The sequence below is a fragment of the Hyperolius riggenbachi genome, chromosome 6 (genome assembly GCF_040937935.1).
Source record: "Hyperolius riggenbachi isolate aHypRig1 chromosome 6, aHypRig1.pri, whole genome shotgun sequence".
NCBI lineage: Eukaryota > Metazoa > Chordata > Amphibia > Anura > Hyperoliidae > Hyperolius > Hyperolius riggenbachi.
This window is the reverse complement of record NC_090651.1, coordinates 296,865,312-296,886,293: the sequence shown is the minus strand read 5'-3', so window position 1 is coordinate 296,886,293 and position 20,982 is coordinate 296,865,312. Positions and strand designations below refer to the sequence as shown.

General features: G+C 42.8%; 1 protein-coding gene across 12 annotated transcripts in view; it reads left to right on the top strand.

Annotated features, from left to right (window-relative positions):
- The window catches only part of PPFIA3 (PTPRF interacting protein alpha 3), a 214,984-nt gene that overhangs the window by 184,059 nt on the left and 9,943 nt on the right, over nucleotides 1–20,982 (top strand). For 11 of the 12 annotated variants that reach the window (XM_068241130.1, XM_068241131.1, XM_068241139.1 and 8 more), the window contains 4 exons: nucleotides 1,280–1,348; nucleotides 4,752–4,923; nucleotides 9,338–9,411; nucleotides 13,934–14,400. In XM_068241130.1, the coding sequence (XP_068097231.1) occupies nucleotides 1,280–1,348; nucleotides 4,752–4,923; nucleotides 9,338–9,396 (300 nt within the window). In that variant the 3' untranslated portion in view covers nucleotides 9,397–9,411; nucleotides 13,934–14,400. Of the gene's footprint in view, nucleotides 1–1,279; nucleotides 1,349–4,751; nucleotides 4,924–9,337; nucleotides 9,412–13,933; nucleotides 14,401–20,982 lie in introns of those variants that run through there. The other variant, XM_068241128.1, reaches the window with a different exon arrangement.

Sequence of the window (20,982 nt, the reverse complement as noted above, 5' to 3'; positions counted from 1 at the left end):
ACTGTTCTGCGCATGCGTGGCTTGGCCGCCAGCGTTGCCCTCTTGCAGATGGGATCGTTCTGCGCCTGCACAGTAGTACTACATGGGCACAGAATGCTCCCCTGTGCATGAGCGTGATGGGCGCACACGCACTACCGGGCGCGCATGCACAGAAGGGCGTGGCTGGCCATGACTAAGCCAGATTAGCGGAGTTGAGAACGGAGAGGATAGTGAGGGAGCACAGGCACACACATGGGGCTGGAGGAAGCCCCAGGTAATTATAAATACAGCACTATGTATTATCTCAGATACACTTGAGGCCCCTTGCACATTGACATTGTGAACCTGCTTTGCGTCACTTTTTCTTACCCCAAGGTGCCGTGAGTGCAGTGTAAGTTAGTGGAGCCTTGCAGAGTTAAAGGAACACTATCAAAGTTTAAGTTTTTTTTCCAGAAGCCATTTTGGAGTTAGAAGGGATTTGTAATGGCAGATAAAGGTAGTGAACGTGGAAAAAAACATCCATCAGCTTAAAACTTAAACTTTGACAGTGTTCCTTTATTGCTGGGGTGCCCAATAGGTCGATCGCAATCTACCAGTAGATCGCAACCGCCTTCTGAGTAGATCGTGGGCGAATGGCCACGTCCTGTCAAATTTAGCTGCCGCATGATCCTGGCTGTTAACATTTTGCTGTTCTGAAAGCCGCGACTGCTAAGTAGCATATTTTGACAGCCGTGGCTTTCAGAATACAATGGGAGAGGGGGTATTTACCTCAGGAGGGGGAAGCCTCTGGATCCTAAAGAGGCTTCCCACATCCTCCCCTTCAGCCCTGTTCCAGTAGTAGGACCCCCGAAGGTCCATGACATGGGTTTGCTGGCGCTTTTTACATGGGTTGCGACAGAAATAGCTGAGCCCAATTGGGCCCACTCTACTGCACAGGTGTTAGCTGCCTGCACAGTAGAGCAGACACACGATGGGGCTCAGCTATTTCTGCCGGAGCCCAGATGTAGAGAAGCTAGTGCTCCTGTGCACACCCTCAACCTGATTGTTCAGGGGAGCCAGCGCTGGATCGGGCTGGCTAAGGAGGATGAGGGAAACCTCATTAGGATCCTGAGGCTCCCCCCTCCGGAGGTAAGTATCTGTTTTTTTAGTTTTAGAAAGATACTGATTCATCAGGCATAGAGTTACTGGCCTATCATCCTCTGCTTGGGCTGTCTGAATGCATCTCAGTATATTTCCAGCTTAGCTGGGACAGTCACTTCCTTTCCGATAGCTCAGCGGATGTGTTGTCTGTTGTTGTTAGGCTCGGCAAGTGATGGAGAAGGAGTTCAGCAATCTCATCACCATGGGGACAGAGCGACGACTGGATGAGGTGAGCAGCACACATCTACTTAATTGTCACAATCCTGTAATGTTGGAACTCAGCAGCATATCAAGAAGTCTCTTTGTAAAAAAAAGCCTGTCTATGGTTACAGATCTGTTATCAGGTAAATAAAGATGCCCATTCATGGTACAATTTCCCGGATATCAACCATACAACTGATCAAATCAGTTACTGTTAGTGGTGCCAATTGATGTTGAACTGATACTTCCGTCAATCCGAATTTCAGATCGATTATATGGTTCTGATCGAATTGCTTATAATTTTCCTCTCCAATCCAAAACAATCGTTTTCCGGTCAACCGCAAGGATCGGATCAGCTGTTCGGGCAATTTTTCGTAATAAGTGCCAAAATGTTACATTTCCCGTGTCCATGGAAGCCTCCTTTTTAAATTTGGTCACCTGACCTCTGTAAAGATAGTGCCACCTGGAAGTGGGCAGGGCACAGACTGAGCTCACTGGCAAGATTGCAGTATTTAGCTGTGGAGGTCTGAGCTGATCTTTAATGCTTATCATTGTATGCACAAGATATAGGGGGCTCTGGGTTACACAATCCTGCCCGTTTCCACGATTGCTTTTGTAATCTGTTTTCCTTGTTAATTTATTCATACAGCACTGAATAATTGGTTAGCACTTTATTTGGAAAAGGTAATGATGATAATAATAAATGACAGTGAAGCATGTATGTATGAATAGCGAGCAGGTCGCTGCTTCTGGGTTGTGATGACCTAATGCAGCGTTGCCTAGCAGCTTGCTCTTGTCATTAGAGTGTTTGGACAAAACAGATTGTAATAGCAATCCAGATAGATGAATACAAGCATTGTTTAATTTTAAGGTTCCCTCTTAATGTTCGATGGCCACCAGATAGATCCCTGTCTGATCGAATATAATCACAGAGGGATCTATTGGCTGTCCTCAAACTGTACACCGTTTCCCAATAGATTTTAGCATAAAATCTATTGGAAATAGTCCTGTTAGCCCCGCTCCCCCCACAAGTGTATAAGTGTCCCCCCCCCCCCAGTGCTCGTGTGCAGTGTTGAAAGCTCACCTGTCCGTTGGCTCAACTCCTGGTCTCCTCCCATGTCTGACATCACTGCGAGCGCCTGTACCACGTAACACAAACCACGTAGGACACTGGCCAGTGGGTCCGTCCGGCATCACGATATTGGATGGGGTTACCAACGCACAACCAATTGAGCTCTTGCAATTTGTCAGCATTCACAATCTATCCTCTTGACAGATTTCAGCCCAAAATCAATTGGGCGGACCACGATTCTCCTCCCATTCGATAAAATGTTTTGAATTGGCAAGTTGATCGTCCTAGAAAGTCAAATAATGTATGTGCACCTTTGTGGAAACAAGATTGTGAGGATGGGGGGATTTGGCTGATGGGTCAGTCAGGCGTGACCAGGGGCGTAACTACAGGGGAGCAGCCCTTTCGACTGCAAGGGGGCCCAGAGATGGGGGGGGGGGGCAGCCACTAACCTTCCCTCCCTCCGATATTCCAGATCAGGTGTTTATTATGTGGCTACACTTGTTATGGGTGTGAAGAGCATGAAGGCCAGACTTGTTTTATGTCCCTTGTAAGATGGGCCCTCAGGCTGTGAAGGTCACCAAGGGTAGGTAAGGGAGGGGTCGTGAGCGTTAAGGGGACCCTATCAAAGTTTTGCTGGGGGGGCGCCATGATGTGTAGTTACGCCCCTGGGTGTGACCATGCGCCTGATGCATGAAAGGCTGGTAATTTTGCCGTACCCAGGAGGTGCACTGCACTTCTACCAGTCCGAATTCCAGCGGAGCATCACCCTTTACTCTATTAGCACTGTGCGCAATACCGTGGTAACCCGCAATACTATGGTGAGGCTCGGCGTATTTACTAGTTGTGGCCACATACCACTGCTCTATTAGTGGTATAGTTTAATTTGTCACCATTTCCTCCCTCAACAGCCCCCACCCCCTCCATATTAAGGTATCCCACTTATACTTCTACCTTTAAAGGGAACCTAAACTGAGAAGGATATGGATTTTTCCATTTAAAATAATACAAGTTGCCTGACTCTCCTGGTGATCCTTTGCATCTTATACTTTTAGCCACAGCCCCTGAACAAGCATGCAGATCAGGTGCTCTGACTGAAGTCAGACTGGATTAGTTGCATGCTTGTTTCAGGTGTGTGATTCAGCCACTACTGCAACTAAAGACATGAGCGGGAGAGTCAGGCAACTGGTATTGTTTAAAAGGAAACAGCCATATCCCTCTCAGTTTAGGTTCCCTTTAATACGCCTCCCGTCCTACTTCCCATTGGCAGATCTCCTCCTGAAACAGGTCTCTCAACATCACCGCCTCTCAAGAAGCCTGGAACAGAGCTTCCAGAGAGATGTGAAAAATGTCTTACTGCTCTAACCACTGGGACAACTACCTTAAATTACGTTGGCAATGTTTCTACACTCCAACCAAATTATCCACATTCCAATCTAAGACATCCTCCCTCTGCTGGAGAGACTGTGGTTTTGCTGGATCCCTCCCACATATCATGTGGTTTTGCCCTAAGATTCGCCCGCTATGGAAGCACATTGAACGCCTCATTAACCGTTTACCTTCATACTCAAGTACCCTACTCCCAGGCTTAGCCCTGCTCCACCTAGATGGTCATATGCTTTCCAAACAAGATAATCTTATAATATTCCACATGCTAATCGCCACAAGATTAGCAATAACAGCCCACTGGCTTTTCCCCGACTGCCCCTCAATTACTAGCATCCTGACTAAAGTTGATTTTCATCTCCATGCAGAGAAATGCTTCCAGGCAAGAGAGAGAAAATTATCTCTTTTTATCCCACAAGTTAAAAATTGGCCACTATTGTTCCCTCAGATGACCATACTCGGAGACTAATTATCTCTCGCCCACCCCCTAACCCCCTTCCCACCTAACTCCCCCCCAGCCACTTCTATTAGCCTCAATTTTCTTTTGTTTATATTTGCTGGTTCATAACTTGAGTTTTCTTTCCTTCTTGGAAGTTTACCTACAAATCAGGACCAATAGGGTCAGCCATCTAATTAAACATCACTCTACCCTCAAGTTGTATGTACTATGTTTATCGTGTGTTTACTACTGCTGAGATGTTTTTTATTTTGATTTTATGCACACCCTTAAACCGTTAGGCTTAAATAGCCTGTTCTGTACTTTTTTCTGTTCAAAGCTGAATAAATACTTGAAAATAAAACAAAAAAAATTGTCACTATTTCAGTATGTCACATTAGGACACAACAATGCTATCAGTAAGTGATATAAGGAGAACACACAGTGCTGTGTGCAGAAGACACAGTATGTATCTAGCACAAAGTTAAAGTAGAGAAAGCTGTTCTTTGATGGTGTGTGTCTGCTGTTTCTCTACACTAGGATAGTGCCAAGTCCTTCAGCCGCTCCCCCTCTTGGAGGAAGATGTTCCGGGAAAAAGACCTTAGAGGAGTCAGTCCAGACTCAGCGGAAATGTTACCAGCAAACTTCCGCACTGCCGCCGTCTCCTCCATTACCTCACCCGCTGTGCAGCTACGCAAGATGCAGTCTGAAGGTACGTACTACAATCTTTCTGTACTGTAGTAATTCAGGTAATCTTCTTTGCTAGTCTGTTTCTGGTATCACCATCTTCAGTCTCCAAGGAGACAGTAGGATGTTGCACTTACCGGTAGTAAAAATAATAATCAGCTCAAACAGAACTACAGTCAGAACAATGTATTAGCCACAGCTTAATACATTCTAAGAACAAACCTGTTTCCTTTTTTTTTTTTTTTTGGTGCCTGTAATGGGTTAATAGGTTTACTTTTATTTTTTCCTGGGAGCCTTTTTAGTTATTGCAACCTTTCACTCAGCTTATATGTGCAAACTACAAACATAGAAAGCTGTGTTGTCCATATAAGCAGTGTGTGCTTACAAATTGGACTGGATATTGCATTATTATGCTAGATGGCTGCTTCCAGTACTATCTGAATGTGATTGGGGAGGGGGGAGGTTGATTTTCACACAAAATTACAATAAAAAATACTACAATATAAATGTCCTATACCTATAACAACCCTGTTAACCCCTTATGCCCTCTCCCTGCCCCCATATAACAGACTTGTAATAAAAAAATCACCAAAGTTATGGAATTTAAAAGACAATACATGAATTGTTACTTTAGGGACTTAGCTTTTTAAATATGTATTGAATGAGGGTGAATCTACTGCCTGTCCCCGCTGCGGTCCATTGGCCAACCACTCGCTAGTGCTCCGTATGAGCGGTTCGCCCCTTATTAAGTCACATCTAAGCGGGCGTATGTTCAGACTTTTGCTGCCAGGTAATTCCATCACTTCTCAACCGCTGCCATGAGTGGGGTTACAAATGCTTCCATTCAACTGCATAAAAGGACACCTGACCTGAGATGGATATGACTTATTTATTGCCTTTTAAATAATACCAGTTTCCTGGCTGTCCTGCCGATCCTCTGCCTCTGATACTTCTAGCCATAGACCCTAAGCAAGCATGCAGCAGATCAGGGGTTACTGACTGAAGCCATATGCTTGTGTCAGGTATGTTATTCAGATGCTACTGCAGCCAAATAGATCAGTAGGGCTGCCAGGCAATTGGTAATATTTAAAAGGAAATAAATATGGCAGCCACCATATCCCTCTCAGTTCAGGTGTTCTTTAACCACTTAAGCCCAACTGGACGAGATTTCTCGTCCAGTTGGGCTGCGCGCACTCCCGCGGGTCGCGCGCGCGCCCGCGGGCCCCCCCGTGCGCGCCCCCGCTGCTGGCCGCTAGCCCACCGATCAGTGAAAGGGATTATAAATCCCTTTCGCTGATCGGACCCCCCCGGAGAAAAGCCGACAGCGTCTGTTCAGACGCTGCGGCTTTTCTGAGCTCTGGTCTCCTTTCTTCTGCCTGGGAGCGAGATCGATCGCTCCCAGGACTTTTTGATTCTGGCCATCTTGTGGCCAAATAGCAAATTACACCCAAAAAAAAAAAGTTTTAAGAATAAACCTATAAATATATTAAAAAAAACCCTGTTTACCTCCCACACCAAAAAATACCCACATACAAGTTTAAATAAAAAAAAAAAAAAATTACAATAATAAAAAAAACAAAAAAAACATAAATAGTTACCTAAGGGTCTGAACTTTTTAAATATTCATGTCAAAGGAGTATATCAATATGATTTAATAAATTATGGGCTTCTAAACAGTGATGGACGCAAAACGGAAAAAATGCACTTTTATTTCCAAATAAAATATTGTCGCCATACATTGTGATAGGGACATAATTTTAACGGTGAAATACCCGGGGCATATGGGCAAATACAATACGTGAGTTTTAATTATGGAGGCATGTATTATTTTAAAACTATAATGGCTGAAAACTGAGAAATAATGAATTTTTTCCATTTTTTTCTTATTCTTCCTGTTAAAATGCATTTACAGTAAAGTGGCTCTTAGCAAAATATACCACCCACAGAAAGCCTAATTGGTGGCGGAAAAAACAAGATATAGATCAATTAATTGTGATGAGTAGTGATAAAGTTATTGGCAAATGAATGGGGGGTGAAAGTTGCTCGGATGTAAAAAAATTTCAACCCTTCGGGCTTAAGTGGTTAAAGGACACTTGAAGTGAGAAGGATATGGAGGCTGACATTTTTATTTCCTTTTAAACAATGCAGTTTGCCTGGCTGTTCTGCTGTTCTAATACTTTTAGCCATAGCCCCCGAATAAGCATGCAGATCATTTGTTCCGACTGAAGTCTGACTGGATTAGCTACATGCTTGATTCAGACATTACTATTGCATTAAAGAGCAGCAGGATTGCTAGCATAGTTGGCAACTAGTACTGATAAAAGGAAATAAATTTGGCAGCCACCGTATCCCTCTCAGTGCAGGCGTCCTTTAAAATTGCATTCAGAAGACACTCATTGGCCAGCAGACTGGATGAAGAGCAGTATGGGCAGCACGGTGGCATAGTGGTTAGCGCTCTCGCCTTGCAGTGCTGGGTCCCTGGTTCGAATCCCAGCCAGGTCAACATCTACAAGGAGTTTGTATGTTCCCCCCGTGTCTGTGTGGGTTTCCTCTGGGCACTCCGGTTTCCTCCCACTTCCCAAAAACATACAGATAAGTTAATTGGCTTCCCACTAAATTGGCCCTAGACTGCACTACATGATATAGACATATGACTATGGTAGGGACTAGATTGTGAGCTCCTCTGAGGGACAGTTAGGGACAAGACTATATATACTCTACTCTGTACAGCGCTGCGGAAGATGTCGGCGCTATATAAATACTAAATAATAATAATAAAGTCTGACAAGCTCGGCCGTCCATCTGAAAGAGGCCTTAGTACAGTAAATCATCCACAGTGAATTATTGCACAAATATTGTTTCAAGGATGCTTAAAGGGAACCAGAGACGAAGCACCCTTGTGTATTTTACCATATATATCAGTAAGAACATTAGAGAAAACAGTTACCATGCTCTCTGTTTCATCCTCACTGCTAAAAGTGTCTGTTATCAGCTGTGATAAGAATCCCGGACTGAGCATTTAGTCTGGCTTTGCAGGGAATAATTATAGCTGAGTCATTATAGCAGAGTACAAGGGGGCAGGCTTGGGCTTGAAAAGACACCAGAGAAGACAGACTCAGCTATAATCTTTCCGTAGCAAAGCTAGACTCAGTGCTCAGTCAGGGATTCTTATCAGAGGTGATAACAGTCAGATTAAACAGAGAACAATGAAACAAAGAGCAGATTAGGTGTTTACTGTCATCTTCCCACTGATTTATAAGGTAAAATACAAGAGGGTGCTTCATCTCTGGTTCTCTTTAAAAGGAGTCTGAAGCGTAAATAATGAAAAAAAAAAAACAGATACTTACCTATGGAGAGGTAAGGTTCTGGGTCCTAATGAGACTTCTTGTTCCTCCCCTGTTCGCCGCGTTCCACTGCTGGCTCCTCCATTAATGGTCTCCGACTGATGGGTCAGAGACTGCTCTCCGCTGCTGCGGCAAGCTTCGGAAGTCTTTGGGAGCCCGAGAGCTCTCAAACACGCGCATGCACAGTACGGAGCCGCCCGTCTTTGGCAGCACTTGGGCTCCCAAAGACTGCCGAAGCCTCCTGTGGCTGGAGATTTGATCTGAACAGAGGAGCCAGTGCTGGAACATGGGGACCAGGAGCGGAACGGGCAGGTTCATTAGGACCCAGAGCCTTCCTTCTCCTTAGGTAAGTACAGTAAAACCTTGCATTGAGAGTAACTTGGTTTAAGAGCTCTTTGATATACAAGCAAACATTTTTGTGAAATTTTGACTTGATTTACAAGCAACGTCATGATATACAAGCCCCCCCAAAAAAGATACATGAGTCACGTCATCACAACTGAGCCGATAGTTCTTGTCCCTTTGGCGCTACAGGATTGTACTTAATTGTACTTAATCTGGGTGTAGATACTGTGCAAACTCACATTTCCTTGAAATCCTCAAAAGTAACGGTCACTCAACAAGTTCCTTGTTAAAGCCACTCAAAAAAAAAGTTTGGGGTGAGCCAACAGATGGCAATGAAAGTTATAGTGAAAGTCTTGTTTACATCTTTATTTTGTACTATTTTACTATAACTGTTTTTGGGTTGTAGAAAAAATCAACTGGGTCTCCATTAATCCTTATGGGGAAATTCACTTTGATATAGTGATAGAGTGCTTTGGATTACAAGCATGTTTCTGGAACAAATTATATTCGTAAACCAAAGTTCCACTGTATCTGTTTTTTTTTTTGGGGGGGGGGGGGGGGGGGGTTAATCTTAGCTTCAGACTCCATTTTAAACAGTAGTTGATTCACTCTGTAAGTATGCTGATTGCACCATCCAGCACATTATAGAGAAAGCAAATACAAATCTTTGTTTGAGTAATGGAGATATAATGGACAGGGATTTAGCTTATCTATGCAGTATCTTAAAATATCCTCCATTTACATTTTCAGGAAGTCCCTCAAGCAGCCAGCGTGCAGAAAATGTCTCAGTCAGAACCTATTCCTGTTAATACCATGATAATGCGGTGAGTGGATGGTGTTTCCTGAGGTGTGAAAACAGGGTCTTAACTTAGAACTGTGATGTAGGACAGATGGTTTTTCTCTAGTCATCATCTCTGTTTTTGCGTTCTACTTCTGTCGTGAATGTACGTGTGTGTGTGAATTTATTGTAGTCACCGGGCAGAACATACACATTTCCTTTCACCATGTTTTCTATTGAAAAGGCTCGCAAGACATAGCTCTACCTCATTATTGGATGTCAACTTAAAAAAATATATAAAAGAGGACTCCCTTATTTCTTCCTGATAGTATCATTTACTGAAATTTAATTTCTGAACATCTATTTTTGTTGTGGCGAAACGTAAAGGAGAAGTTTGCATATTAAATAAATGTATGTATTGGTAGGTGAATGGGAACATATGTTCTCAAAGCCAATCTAAGGCCCATGCTTTTAACTTTTTTTCCTGAGATATCTCCTGGGACCTAGGACATAATTTTCATATTCTCTTTAAAATAACTTTGATGCATTTAACAATTGAAAAAGTACCTAAAAGTTGGTGAAAAGGTACTATTGAAATTATTTTGAGTATTTTCTTACTTGCTGGTGGTTTAAAAGGCTTTTTATGACAAGGTTTGGAAACATCACCTAGGAGAAAACTCAGGAGAAAACGTGAACTGCATATGGGCCTAAGGATCTAATTAGGAATAATTAAATTACCTTTCACTTCCTGCTGGCTGGAACGCAGTGATTCTGCAATCTAACCAGACAGGCAAATGTGGTAAAAAAAAAAATACAATAATAAAGATTTCAATATAAATGTACTATACCTATAATAAGCCCATGAACACCTTATATTTCCCCCTGCCCCCATACAACAGGCAAAAAAATCCCCAAACGTACAGAATAAAAAAAAAAAAATACATAAATTGTTACCTTAGGGACTTAGCTTTTAAAATATGTATTTCATGAGGGTGTATTACTGTTATTTTTGCAAAGAAGGGTTTGTAATTATTGATTGAGAACAATGAGAAAACCAAAACCAAAATGGAAAAATACACCTTTATTTCCAAATAATATAGTGTTGCCATACATTGTACTAGGGACATAATTTAAACGTTGTAATAACTGGGACAAATTGGCAAATAAAATGTGTGGGTTTTAATTACAATAGCACGTTTTATTTTAAAACTATAATGGCTGAAATCTGAGAAATAATTATTTTTTTCAATGTTTCTTTCTTCTTATTCCCTTTAAAATGCATATAAAATGAAATAATTCTTAAAGCGGTTTTAAACGAAGACAAAATATTGAATAAAATGTGTTTTCCTACTTTTTATAACCCATACAATTATCATATTTGCTTTTGTGCACAAGTATTATTATTCATTTAGAAATTATAAGTTCCCAAAGTTCAGTTTATTTACTTTGTGTAACGATTGTGGAATATCTCCGTGGTCAGCGCACAAGATGCGCGCCGACACTGCGGAAATCCTCCACAAACGTCTGAATAACAGAACCCAGCTGCGGTGCAATGCACCTGTAGAGAGGAATTCCCACCGGCAGATGGAGCTGTGGAGTGCAGAGGAGCAGAGGAATAAACCCACTGCAGTGCCACAGATGCCAGATAGGAATTGTACGAGGGGAAGCAATACAGGGCAAGATAGCCCCTAGTAAAAGAGAGCGAACACAGAGACAGAATGTATGTATGTCCACCAATCTAGTCGCCACCCGGCAACGGTGAACACACAACAGTGAAGACCAAGTGGGAAAGCAATCGCAAGAGATGGCGATTGCTAACAGCGACACAAGACTGAATAAGCACAGAGAAAGAATGTCTGTATGTCCACCAATCTCGTCGCCACCTGGCGACGGTGAACACACCACAGCGAAAACCAAGTGAGAAAGCAATCGCAAGAGATGGCGATTGCTAACAGCGACACAAGACTGAATGAAGACAGAGCAAGTGTAGTAATGGCCCATACTCACGGGCTACAATTGTCGCCGCAACATGCGGTGCGCGCGTGTTGCGGCGACAGGTCGCCCGTGAGTATGCGGCGTTGGACGGGCGCATACCCCGAACTGTTGCCCGTCGCTGATGTCGCCAGGCGATTGTCGCGGCGGACTAGCGACAGCAACATAATTGCAAATAGACGGCGCTTCCGGCGGGGGGAGGGACAACAGCGACAGCTTCCGCCGCATCAGTTGCCAGGTCTCTCCGCCGTGTGTATGCGGAGGGACCTGGTGACGAGCTGTCGCCGGCATGTCGCGCACACGTTCCCGTGTGCTAGCGACATGCTAAAAAGTTGCCCGTGAGAATGGGCCATAAGAGAGACACAGCAACAATAATGATCAGAACAAGGAAAATAACAAACGCACTCGCTAAGCGCGGTCGCCGCACGAAAAGCGCAACAGCGACAAAACACGCTAATGGCGCGGTCTATGCATGAAAAGCGCAACAGAGACAAAACGCGCCAACCCTAACTACCAAATGAACCCAGAACACAAACAAACAAATAACAGAAACGCTTGCTAATCAATTGCCTTACCTCAGGCAACAGCAAGTGTTTGCTCCAGACAACAGGAACAAGTCAGATTGGATCCACTGCTCTTCCGCAAGAGCGAGTGCGATCCGTACACAGGAACAGGACTGAAAGAATCCACTGCTCTTCCGCAAGAGCAGGTGCGATCCGTACACAGGAACAGGACTGAAAGAATCCACTGCTCTTCCGCAATAGCGAGCGCAATCCATACAACAAGACAGACAGAAGGAATAACTAGCAGCTACCGCAGTCGAGGTTAAACTCCAAGACAGAATACGGAGAGATCCACCGCCTCCAACGCTAGGGCGAGTGTGATCCAAACAGACAGAATGATTCACTATCGCTAACCGCTGACGCCAGTGCAATCGCAAGGACAAGACACAACAGAATAGGCAGTACAAATACACACAAATCTGACTGCACTAATAGGAATGCAGGGCGAACTCTCAAAGGGTATCTACTCTAAGCTAGCAATAATAGCCTACTATGAGCAGAGGGCTGAGACTCCAGACAAGTTAGCAGGAAACTAACCATCATGACCAGCAGGGAATTCTGGGAAGAAATGGCATTTAAATGGCAAGCCATCAAAGGAAGCAGCTAAGCAATTTGCATGACAAGTGGATGCAAATTCCTCACCAGCAGAGTAACTATGAAACTTGCAGAGTGAAGACAGGTCTCTTTTTCCAGAGACCTGCAGCACTCAGACCTAAAAAATGGTCAAAAAGCTGTCTGCCTGTGCAGACAGCAGAGCAGAGCATTACACTTTGAAAGCTGCTGGTGCATTTTATTCATAACTGTTGTAATTCTATTGTAAATGCACCCAGTAATGATTTCTGAGCAGTGTTTCAGTTCAGGGCTTATTAGCAGAAGTTTCTACACAGTAAGAGAATGTTTACTTAATTGTATCAAATAAAGAATGTAAACACAAGATAAGGTTATCACCAGTTCAGATGAGGCTGCCCCTGCAGGAGAAAAAGTCAGTCCTGTGATTTAACCCTTTGAATGCTGTTTTACTAAAAAAAAAAATTGTGTTCGTATATTATATGCTGTAAATAATCTTTTAGAGCAAACACGAAATGCTGGGTTTCATTCCACTTTAACAAAAAGTACCACGCAAGCCTAATTTGTAGCAAAAAAACAAAACAATGCATAGATCATTTAGGTGTGATAAGTAGTAATAAAGCTATTGACTAGTGAATGGCACCAGCACTGAAATGTGAAAATTGCTCTGGTTTTTAAGGGAAAAAACACTTAGAGGTGAAGTAGTTAACGTCCGTCCCTCCTTTCTGGTGAAGTGTATTCCAACCAGAGGTGCAGGTACCTTACCAGAGAGGAGGGACTCACTCGGTTGTATCATTTATGGGCACCTTTACTCACACCAAAAGAAAGTTGAATTTAGCATTGAAGGCAAACACTGGTATCTGGTTGAGGAAGCAATGCTGATAAGGTTTTATTGCTGAAAAGTTCAAAGGATCATTACTTCTGTTTGATGTAAAATCTACTTCGTTCAGCTCCAAAACAGACCGTCATGGCCGGTGTTTAGCATAACAACTGTTTACAAATTCAGATCTGAAATAGAAAATAACAATGAGACTCTTTTCCATGTAACTCATGTTCTATTTGCCGTTAGTACGACACATACAATTGAATATCTCATAAGTTTATTTTCAGTTTCACTTTTGCTTGAAGAACATTATTCATATGTAGTGTTGCTGTTGGAATTCCGTTATTGAAATTTGAAAACCCAAATTTGCCAATCACCCCACTTCAGCACCCAGACGTGTGGACAGGGTCAGGGGGAGTTCACTTATTTGCTTCACATGAGTCACCTAAAGCTTAACATGAAGAGCAAATAAGTTTGCTCCCCCTGACCCTGTCCATTTCTCTGGGTGCTAAAGAGTGGTGACATTCGGGTTTCCGAATTTTAATAACCCTAATTTGAACACCAACACTATTTATTTGCAGTTAACTTAATGTAAATAATCTTTTTTGAACTTTTCTTTGCAGGCAACGTTATTGGGGCAATAAGTTTACTGAGGGCACTTTTTATTTTGACGTTCAATCACTTCGCCAAAGGGGCTTGGCCAATCTAAAAAATTGTAATCCTGGGCATTTCTTGCTCACTGTTATGCTGCTGGCTGTGCCACGTTGCAGAATATTGAAATGCAAGTGATGTGGAGACTTCTTAAAGGACTGAAAGAAATTATAAGGCCAACAGCAACTTCAAATACACATCGGGAATCCAAACAAGAGAAACCACGGCATGTATGAGAGAGCCGCCTTCTTCTTTTCTCCAATTCATATAATGATAGAAGGGCCTTATAGACCCTATTGGAGATGAAGGTCAAGAAGGAACATCTGAAATACAGTTTGGACTCAGGAGGGGAATGAGGGAAGTTCATAAGACTTAGACGCTGCGTGGAGTTGTCTGTTCAGTTCATTTTGAGCTATGCAGATTACAGTCATCGCCCCCCCCCCCCCCCCCCCAAAAAAAAAAAGCCCTCAGAGAAAGCTCACAGAAGGTCCAGTACAAAGCCATGTTTTTATCTAGGTGATATGAAAGAGAAGTTGAACAGAAGACTTGAACAGCAACTAATTGGTCAGTGTCCCTTTTGTCATGGTCAGGACCTGGTACAAAAGGATCTTGTATCTCAAACATCAGGCTGCTTACTCTTTCCGTTCACTAACCAACTCAACAAATATCGGAAAAGCATGGCAGAGCGGTGATCATCAAATATTTTGTTTTATTTATTAATATTTATTTTATATTTTACTTTTACTGCCAGTCAACGCAGCACTGCACAAGGTCAGACAACGCACGCACAACCATCACCTATCCCGAAGAGCTTTGCCTATTTTTTTCCCATTATTTTTTATTTGATACTTTGGTACTTACTGAGCAAACTGTCTTGCGCTCTCTACAGAATCAAGCCAGGATGTCCAGTCCCACAGATTAGATGGAAACTGGTCTCCTCGCCCGTTTTACAACTTTATTTTTATTTTGTTGGATTTACAGTTTCTTGTTTACAAGTGAAGAAAGAAGCCAGTTACATTGAGTGTTTTTCGTCTTGTATGCTATTTTGTGAGTCTGTAAGTGCTTGATATTCCGCAACATTAGAAATCGTGCTTCTCCTGCAGTTTTTGTGGAACTGGTGTCCTCATTATGCTCTGTGCCATTTTTCTGGGAGGGTTAACAAAAATCAAGATTCTGCCCCAGAGCATATAACATGAGCACCGTCTTTACAGCTCTTGGTGTCTCAGTGGTGCTTCAATGGCTTCGGAGTCATGGTTTGGTGACGTTTGACCCAAAGGTTTATAGTTGTGTAATAGCAATCAGAATTTCTCTAGGCTGCTCACTTTTAACATGGATAAATGCCTTAAGTCATTAATCAATTCTTTACTGTAGGAACCTATGGAAATATATCAAATCAACATAGCAGTATGGGTTCTTCAAAGTATCTCATAACAAGTGCTACGCACTCTTCTAAACGCTCTTTACGTGTGACATTTTGCACCTATGTTTATCAACTCTGGTCTTCAGGTCCTCCCAACAGGTGATGTTTTTGAGGTTTCCTTTAAGTGTATCTATAGTTTCCCAAACATTTGCTTCTGATCACCCTACAATATCATAAGATAAATAGAGCAAGTCAGAACATTGCAGAACCATTTTATCTACATCTACGTCCCTTGGGTGTGAATGCATCTCCAATTTAGCCCTCACCACTAGTGCGATATATACCCAATCCGATATGATCTCAAGTAAAGTTAGGTATGTTCCACTGAATGTTCCACTCAGAGGCTATGAATTCAGGAATTTGCCTCAGGCAGCATAACTCAGGACAGGGGAATTGTATGTATTTTGTGGACAACAATTACTATTGCTATGTAGCGCTTTCTAATTTAGGCTGTGTACCCACTTGTGCCGGACCACGTGCGGCCAGCGGGAGCAGATAGTTTAGTGTCCGCTCCGATGGTCTGCAGTGATCAGGCTGGAGCCTGGGGCAGATACATTACCACTGTACCACTGGAACGCATCCACCTGCCCAGAATTATCTGGGATTGAACAGAAGTGCGGTACGCTTACTGCAACGGACCCTGCAGATCTGATGCAGCATGACAAGTGTGAACGGCTCCTATTTACAAAATAGGAGCCGCTCACTGGATGAGCGAAGAATGGACAAAAAAATGTCCGTTCTAACTCACCTAAAGACAGAATGCAAATGTAATTGTCCAAGTTACTAATCTGTATACTGTCTAAAAACACAACGTGAACAAGCATTACAGCCAAAATGGTGGACTCCATATTGCTCCAGTGACAATATATATGCATCTTAGAATTACTTCTCTTTGACGGAACCCTCAATACATGGCCTTCTAGGAGTTCCTGTGAACTTGAGGTGAAAAACGCCACCTCATACTAGAATTTATAGGACTGGATCCTGTAAGCGATTAGATGAGAGAACTTTCTGGTGTCTTAAGTAGTTTGTTTGTGATTATGTTTTTACTGTGTTTTTTTTATGTTGTCACGACTGTGCCAAATACGGTTGAAGTCATGATGGTGATTATGGTTAAACATGGACATTTAAAGGGACCTTGTAGTGAATCCACCACTACGTCCTGAAAGTTGTCCTCTTTCCAATCCAGCCATCTGAAAATTGTTTAAAGTGGACCTGAATTCTTCTTGCACAGGACAGAAGGAAAACATAGAGGAATGCACCCTGTATGTATTTAGAGAGTTTAGTCTGTCTAATTCCCCCACATCTGTGGCTAATCACCACTTTAATTTGATCTCTCAGCTGTGTCAGCTGGCTGCTTCGGCAAAGCAGCTGATTTGTAAACACAGGGTGTTAACCCCATGTCTGCTTCCATGAAAGCAGGAAGTAGATACACTGCAAATTTATTACAGGATTTGTAACAAAGATTTTTTTTCTGTAAGGGTTATCAGGTTGTTGCTTATCTTTTAGGGCATAGAGGAAGTACTGAGTTCAGGTCCACTTTAAATTGAAACATTGCATGGTGGGATATACAGCTTTGTCCAGCCTCTCGGCTAAGCCCCTTCTTATCCCCTCCCTGTCTCTACTCTGCATGCAGTGTTCTGCTTTTCTCAGGCTCATGCCTGGACAGCGTTGAGCACACAAAGCAGCTGTTTTGTCTTTGTATACTGAGAACAAGACAGCATGAGTCATCAGAAGGGAGGGCATAAGGAGTGTGTTAGCAGAGAGAATGAACACAGCTCTAGATTCAACCATGTTATGGTCAAATTTAAACATAGTTTTAAGACTTCTGGATTAGATGGAGGAAGGGTTCAACAGGTCAAAAAACAACAGTACTTTTAGGAAACAATTCTATTTCAGGATATAATAGTGGGTTCATATTCTAGTATCCACTATGGGCTCACCTTAGACATACATGTTTATGGACGTCATAAGTTAATGGTTGACATGGGATCTAATATTTAAGATTAGAGTTACTCCACAAAAGACTAATATTTAGGTTGAGAATTGCAGCTGTAGGCTAAATCGCTGATCAGTTTGGTGTGGCTCTCACAGATTCTGAAGACAAGTCTGAGCATTCTAGTTACTAGCACCACGTATGTTCTAAGACCATTAAGATCGAGAAGAAAGGATTATCTGCTTTCTTTGTGTGTTGGGGGTTTCACCAAATCCATAACTGTTTGTGGACTTCTTCCCACTGATGTCCCTGAGGCCACTTTGTGATTTTTCCCACCAGCTCAATCCATCATGGAGTTGGTTGTGTCAAAGCAGATGAACTCATACTTTAGATTTCATGGCTTTCGTAACAGATAAGTAAAATCATCTGTATTCTCCATGCCAGCCAATGAGAAATCTTCTTTTTCTACACTCCTAGTTATCTCATGTAAAATCTGATAGGCCGCTGTGGAGAACACACACCTTTCTTTCCTCTTGTTTTTCAGTGTGGCACCCAACATGGTAATATTTTATAGGTGCTCCAGGCAGAGGTGGAAAGATTTTGTAATGGAAATGTAAAACCTGGTAACGGCCACTCGCCACCCGTTTCACCACAATGCTCGGAGGGTACATGTTATAGATGAGCATTTGTAAGAATAGGAATCCCTCCTCTTACATTTTCTGTTGGGCACAAATGTGTGTTCTGTTCTTATCTTTCTTTGCTTCTTGAGTCGTGATGCCCTGCACTCAGAATGTTAGGTTAGCAGGTAACCTATCTGCTGCCTGGGCTGATTCGTGATTACATTTGCTTTTATTATGTGACATATCACAGTTTAAAACAGGGATAAGCTAAAGCGGTTTGTGAAATGATGTTGAGTGAAAGTTGAAAGCAGATGGAGAATCCGCTGCACTGAGCCCAGACAGCTCACACCTCTACGATGAACTTTCAGCTAATGGAGAACTGAAAGGGAACCTAAACTGAGAGGGATATGGATGTTTCCTTTTAAACAATACCAGTCGCTTGTCAGTCCTGCTGATCTCTTTAGCCACAGTAGTGGCTGAATCACACACCTGAAACAAGCATGCAGCTAATCCAGTCTGACTTCAGTCTGAGCAACTGATCTGCATGCTTGTTGAGGGGCTGTCACTAAAAGTATTAGAGACACAGGATCAGCAGAAGAGCCAGGCAACTGGTATTATTTGAAAAGTAAAATCCATATCCTTCTCAGTTTAGGTTCCCTTTAAGTATGAGAAGAGACAGTAGATAAAATCCAAGTTCCAGCCAGTGATGAGCTGAAATTTAGCATTTTCATAATTACGACACAAAATTTGCTATTACGACACTCGTAATTGTAATTTGTAATTATCAGAAAATTTGTAATTTTGTGTCGTAATTTTGCATGAAATCATAATTTTGTCTTACTCGTAATATGGTCATTTCTTGTAAAACAAGAAAATGACACGAAATTACTGGTAACACAAAATTGTGTTTTGCACGAAAATCCATCTTGAATTCTGAATAATTCATAATTATGAAAATTACATAAAATTTTGTGAACCTGTAATTAGCGATCATGACTAGTTCCAGCAGTGTTTTGAAAGGGTTTTTATAAAATAGAGGAAAGGCCATCTGCACTTGTTAGTAAATCCTAAACTTTCCCTCAGTGACCTACACCTGACTGACTGCTGATGCCCACTCAGTCTGAACCGCCTTTACATTAACTTCAGAGTGGCTTTTAGAAATTATTACAAATTCCTGTTCGAACCTCGTGGGAGGCAGAAACATGAGGTTGCTCTTACTAAATTTTTTTTTTTTTTTTGTAGTAGTAGTAACCCTGAGAGTTACTCGGGTGTAGAATTTTCTGTAAAAAGGGGTAAGCCCGAGCAGCTCTTGCGTTACCTCATTTTGAACCTACACAGGTTGTTCTGCTAAATTATTGCTCAGAAGAGAGTTCTGCAGCCATCTAGTGGCTAAAATAAAGTCAAACAACGCTCAATCGAGTACTGCTTAGCTTTCTTCTGCCACCGTATAGAGCAGGGATGTCAAACCAGCCCTTCGAGGGCCAAGATCCTCACATATCTTTGGCACAGCTCAAATTAATTGATGGGATTGAATCAGGAAAGGTGTGGTCCATCAGGTAGAACACATTCCTCTTTCTCAGTCCATTCTAAACACTGGCATGGATCTGGCCCTCCAGGCCTGGAGTTCGACACCTGTGGTATAGAGGCTGAAAACCTCATACATCAAATTAATATTGTGCTGAAAATTTTGAATTGAACACATAATTAATTTGTCATTGACATTTTTTTTTTGCATAATACATTTTCATGATGGTTGCTTCCCATGTTTCTGTCCTCAGAGGTTCATTTTAAATCGACAGTTCAGCCATTTTCTCTACACCGAGGAGAGAAGTCTTGTACTTGTCTAAGATAGCAATGGTTTACAGAAACTTCTGGAATGTTAAGCTAATTAAAAAAATAAGAATATACCGTATATATATATTGCTGGGAAGTGCCTTGCTGACCCATTAAATGTATGAAAAGGGCAATTGCTTGTAGGTGAGACATCTTTACTGTAGTTTGGGCCTGTCCTCTTTTCCTAGGGCTAGCTGAAAAGCTTGCTTGTAGGTGAGACATCTTAGCTGTAGTTCAGGCCTGTCCTCTCTTCCTGGGGGCTAGCTGAAAAGCTTGCTTGTAGGTGAGACATCTTTGCTGTAGTTCGGGCCTGTCCTCTCTTCCTGGGGCTAGCTGAAAAGCTTGCTTGTAGGTGAGACATCTTTGCTGTAGTTCAGGCCTGTCCTCTCTTCCTGGGGGCTAGCTGAAAAGCTTGCTTGTAGGTGAGACATCTTTGCTGTAGTTTGGGCCTGTCCTCTGTTCCTGGGGCTAGCTGAAAAGCTTGCTTGTAGGTGAGACATCTTTACTGTAGTTTGGGCCTGTCCTCTCTTCCTAGGGCTAGCTGAAAAGCTTGCTTGTAGGTGAGACATCTTTGCTGCAGTTTGGGCCTGTCCTCTCGTCCTGGGGCTAGCTGAAAAGCTTGCTTGTAGGTGAGACATCTTTGCTGTAGTTCGGGCCTGTCCTCTATTCCTGGGGCTAGCTAAAAAGCTTGCTTGTAGGTGAGACATCTTTGCTGTAGTTTGGGCCTGTCCTCTCTTCCTGGGGGCTACCTGAAAAGCTTGCTTGTAGGTGAGACATCTTTGCTGTAGTTCGGGCCTGTCCTCTATTCCTGGGGCTAGCTAAAAAGCTTGCTTGTAGGTGAGACATCTTTGCTGTAGTTTGGGCCTGTCCTCTCTTCCTGGGGCTAGCTAAAAAGCTTGCTTGTAGGTGAGACATCTTTGCTGTAGTTCAGGCCTGTCCTCTCTTCCTGGGGGCTAGCTGAAAAGCTTGCTTGTAGGTGAGTCATCTTTGCTGTAGTTCGGCCTGTCCTCTCTTCCTGGGGGCTAGCTGAAAAGCTTGCTTGTAGGTGAGACATCTTTGCTGTAGTTCGGCCTGTCCTCTCTTCCTGGGGGCTAGCTGAAAAGCTTGCTTGTAGGTGATACATCTTTGCTGTAGTTCGGGCTTGTCCTCTCTTCCCGGGGGCTAGCTGAAAAGCTTGCTTGTAGGTGAGACATCTTTGCTGTAGTTCGGGCC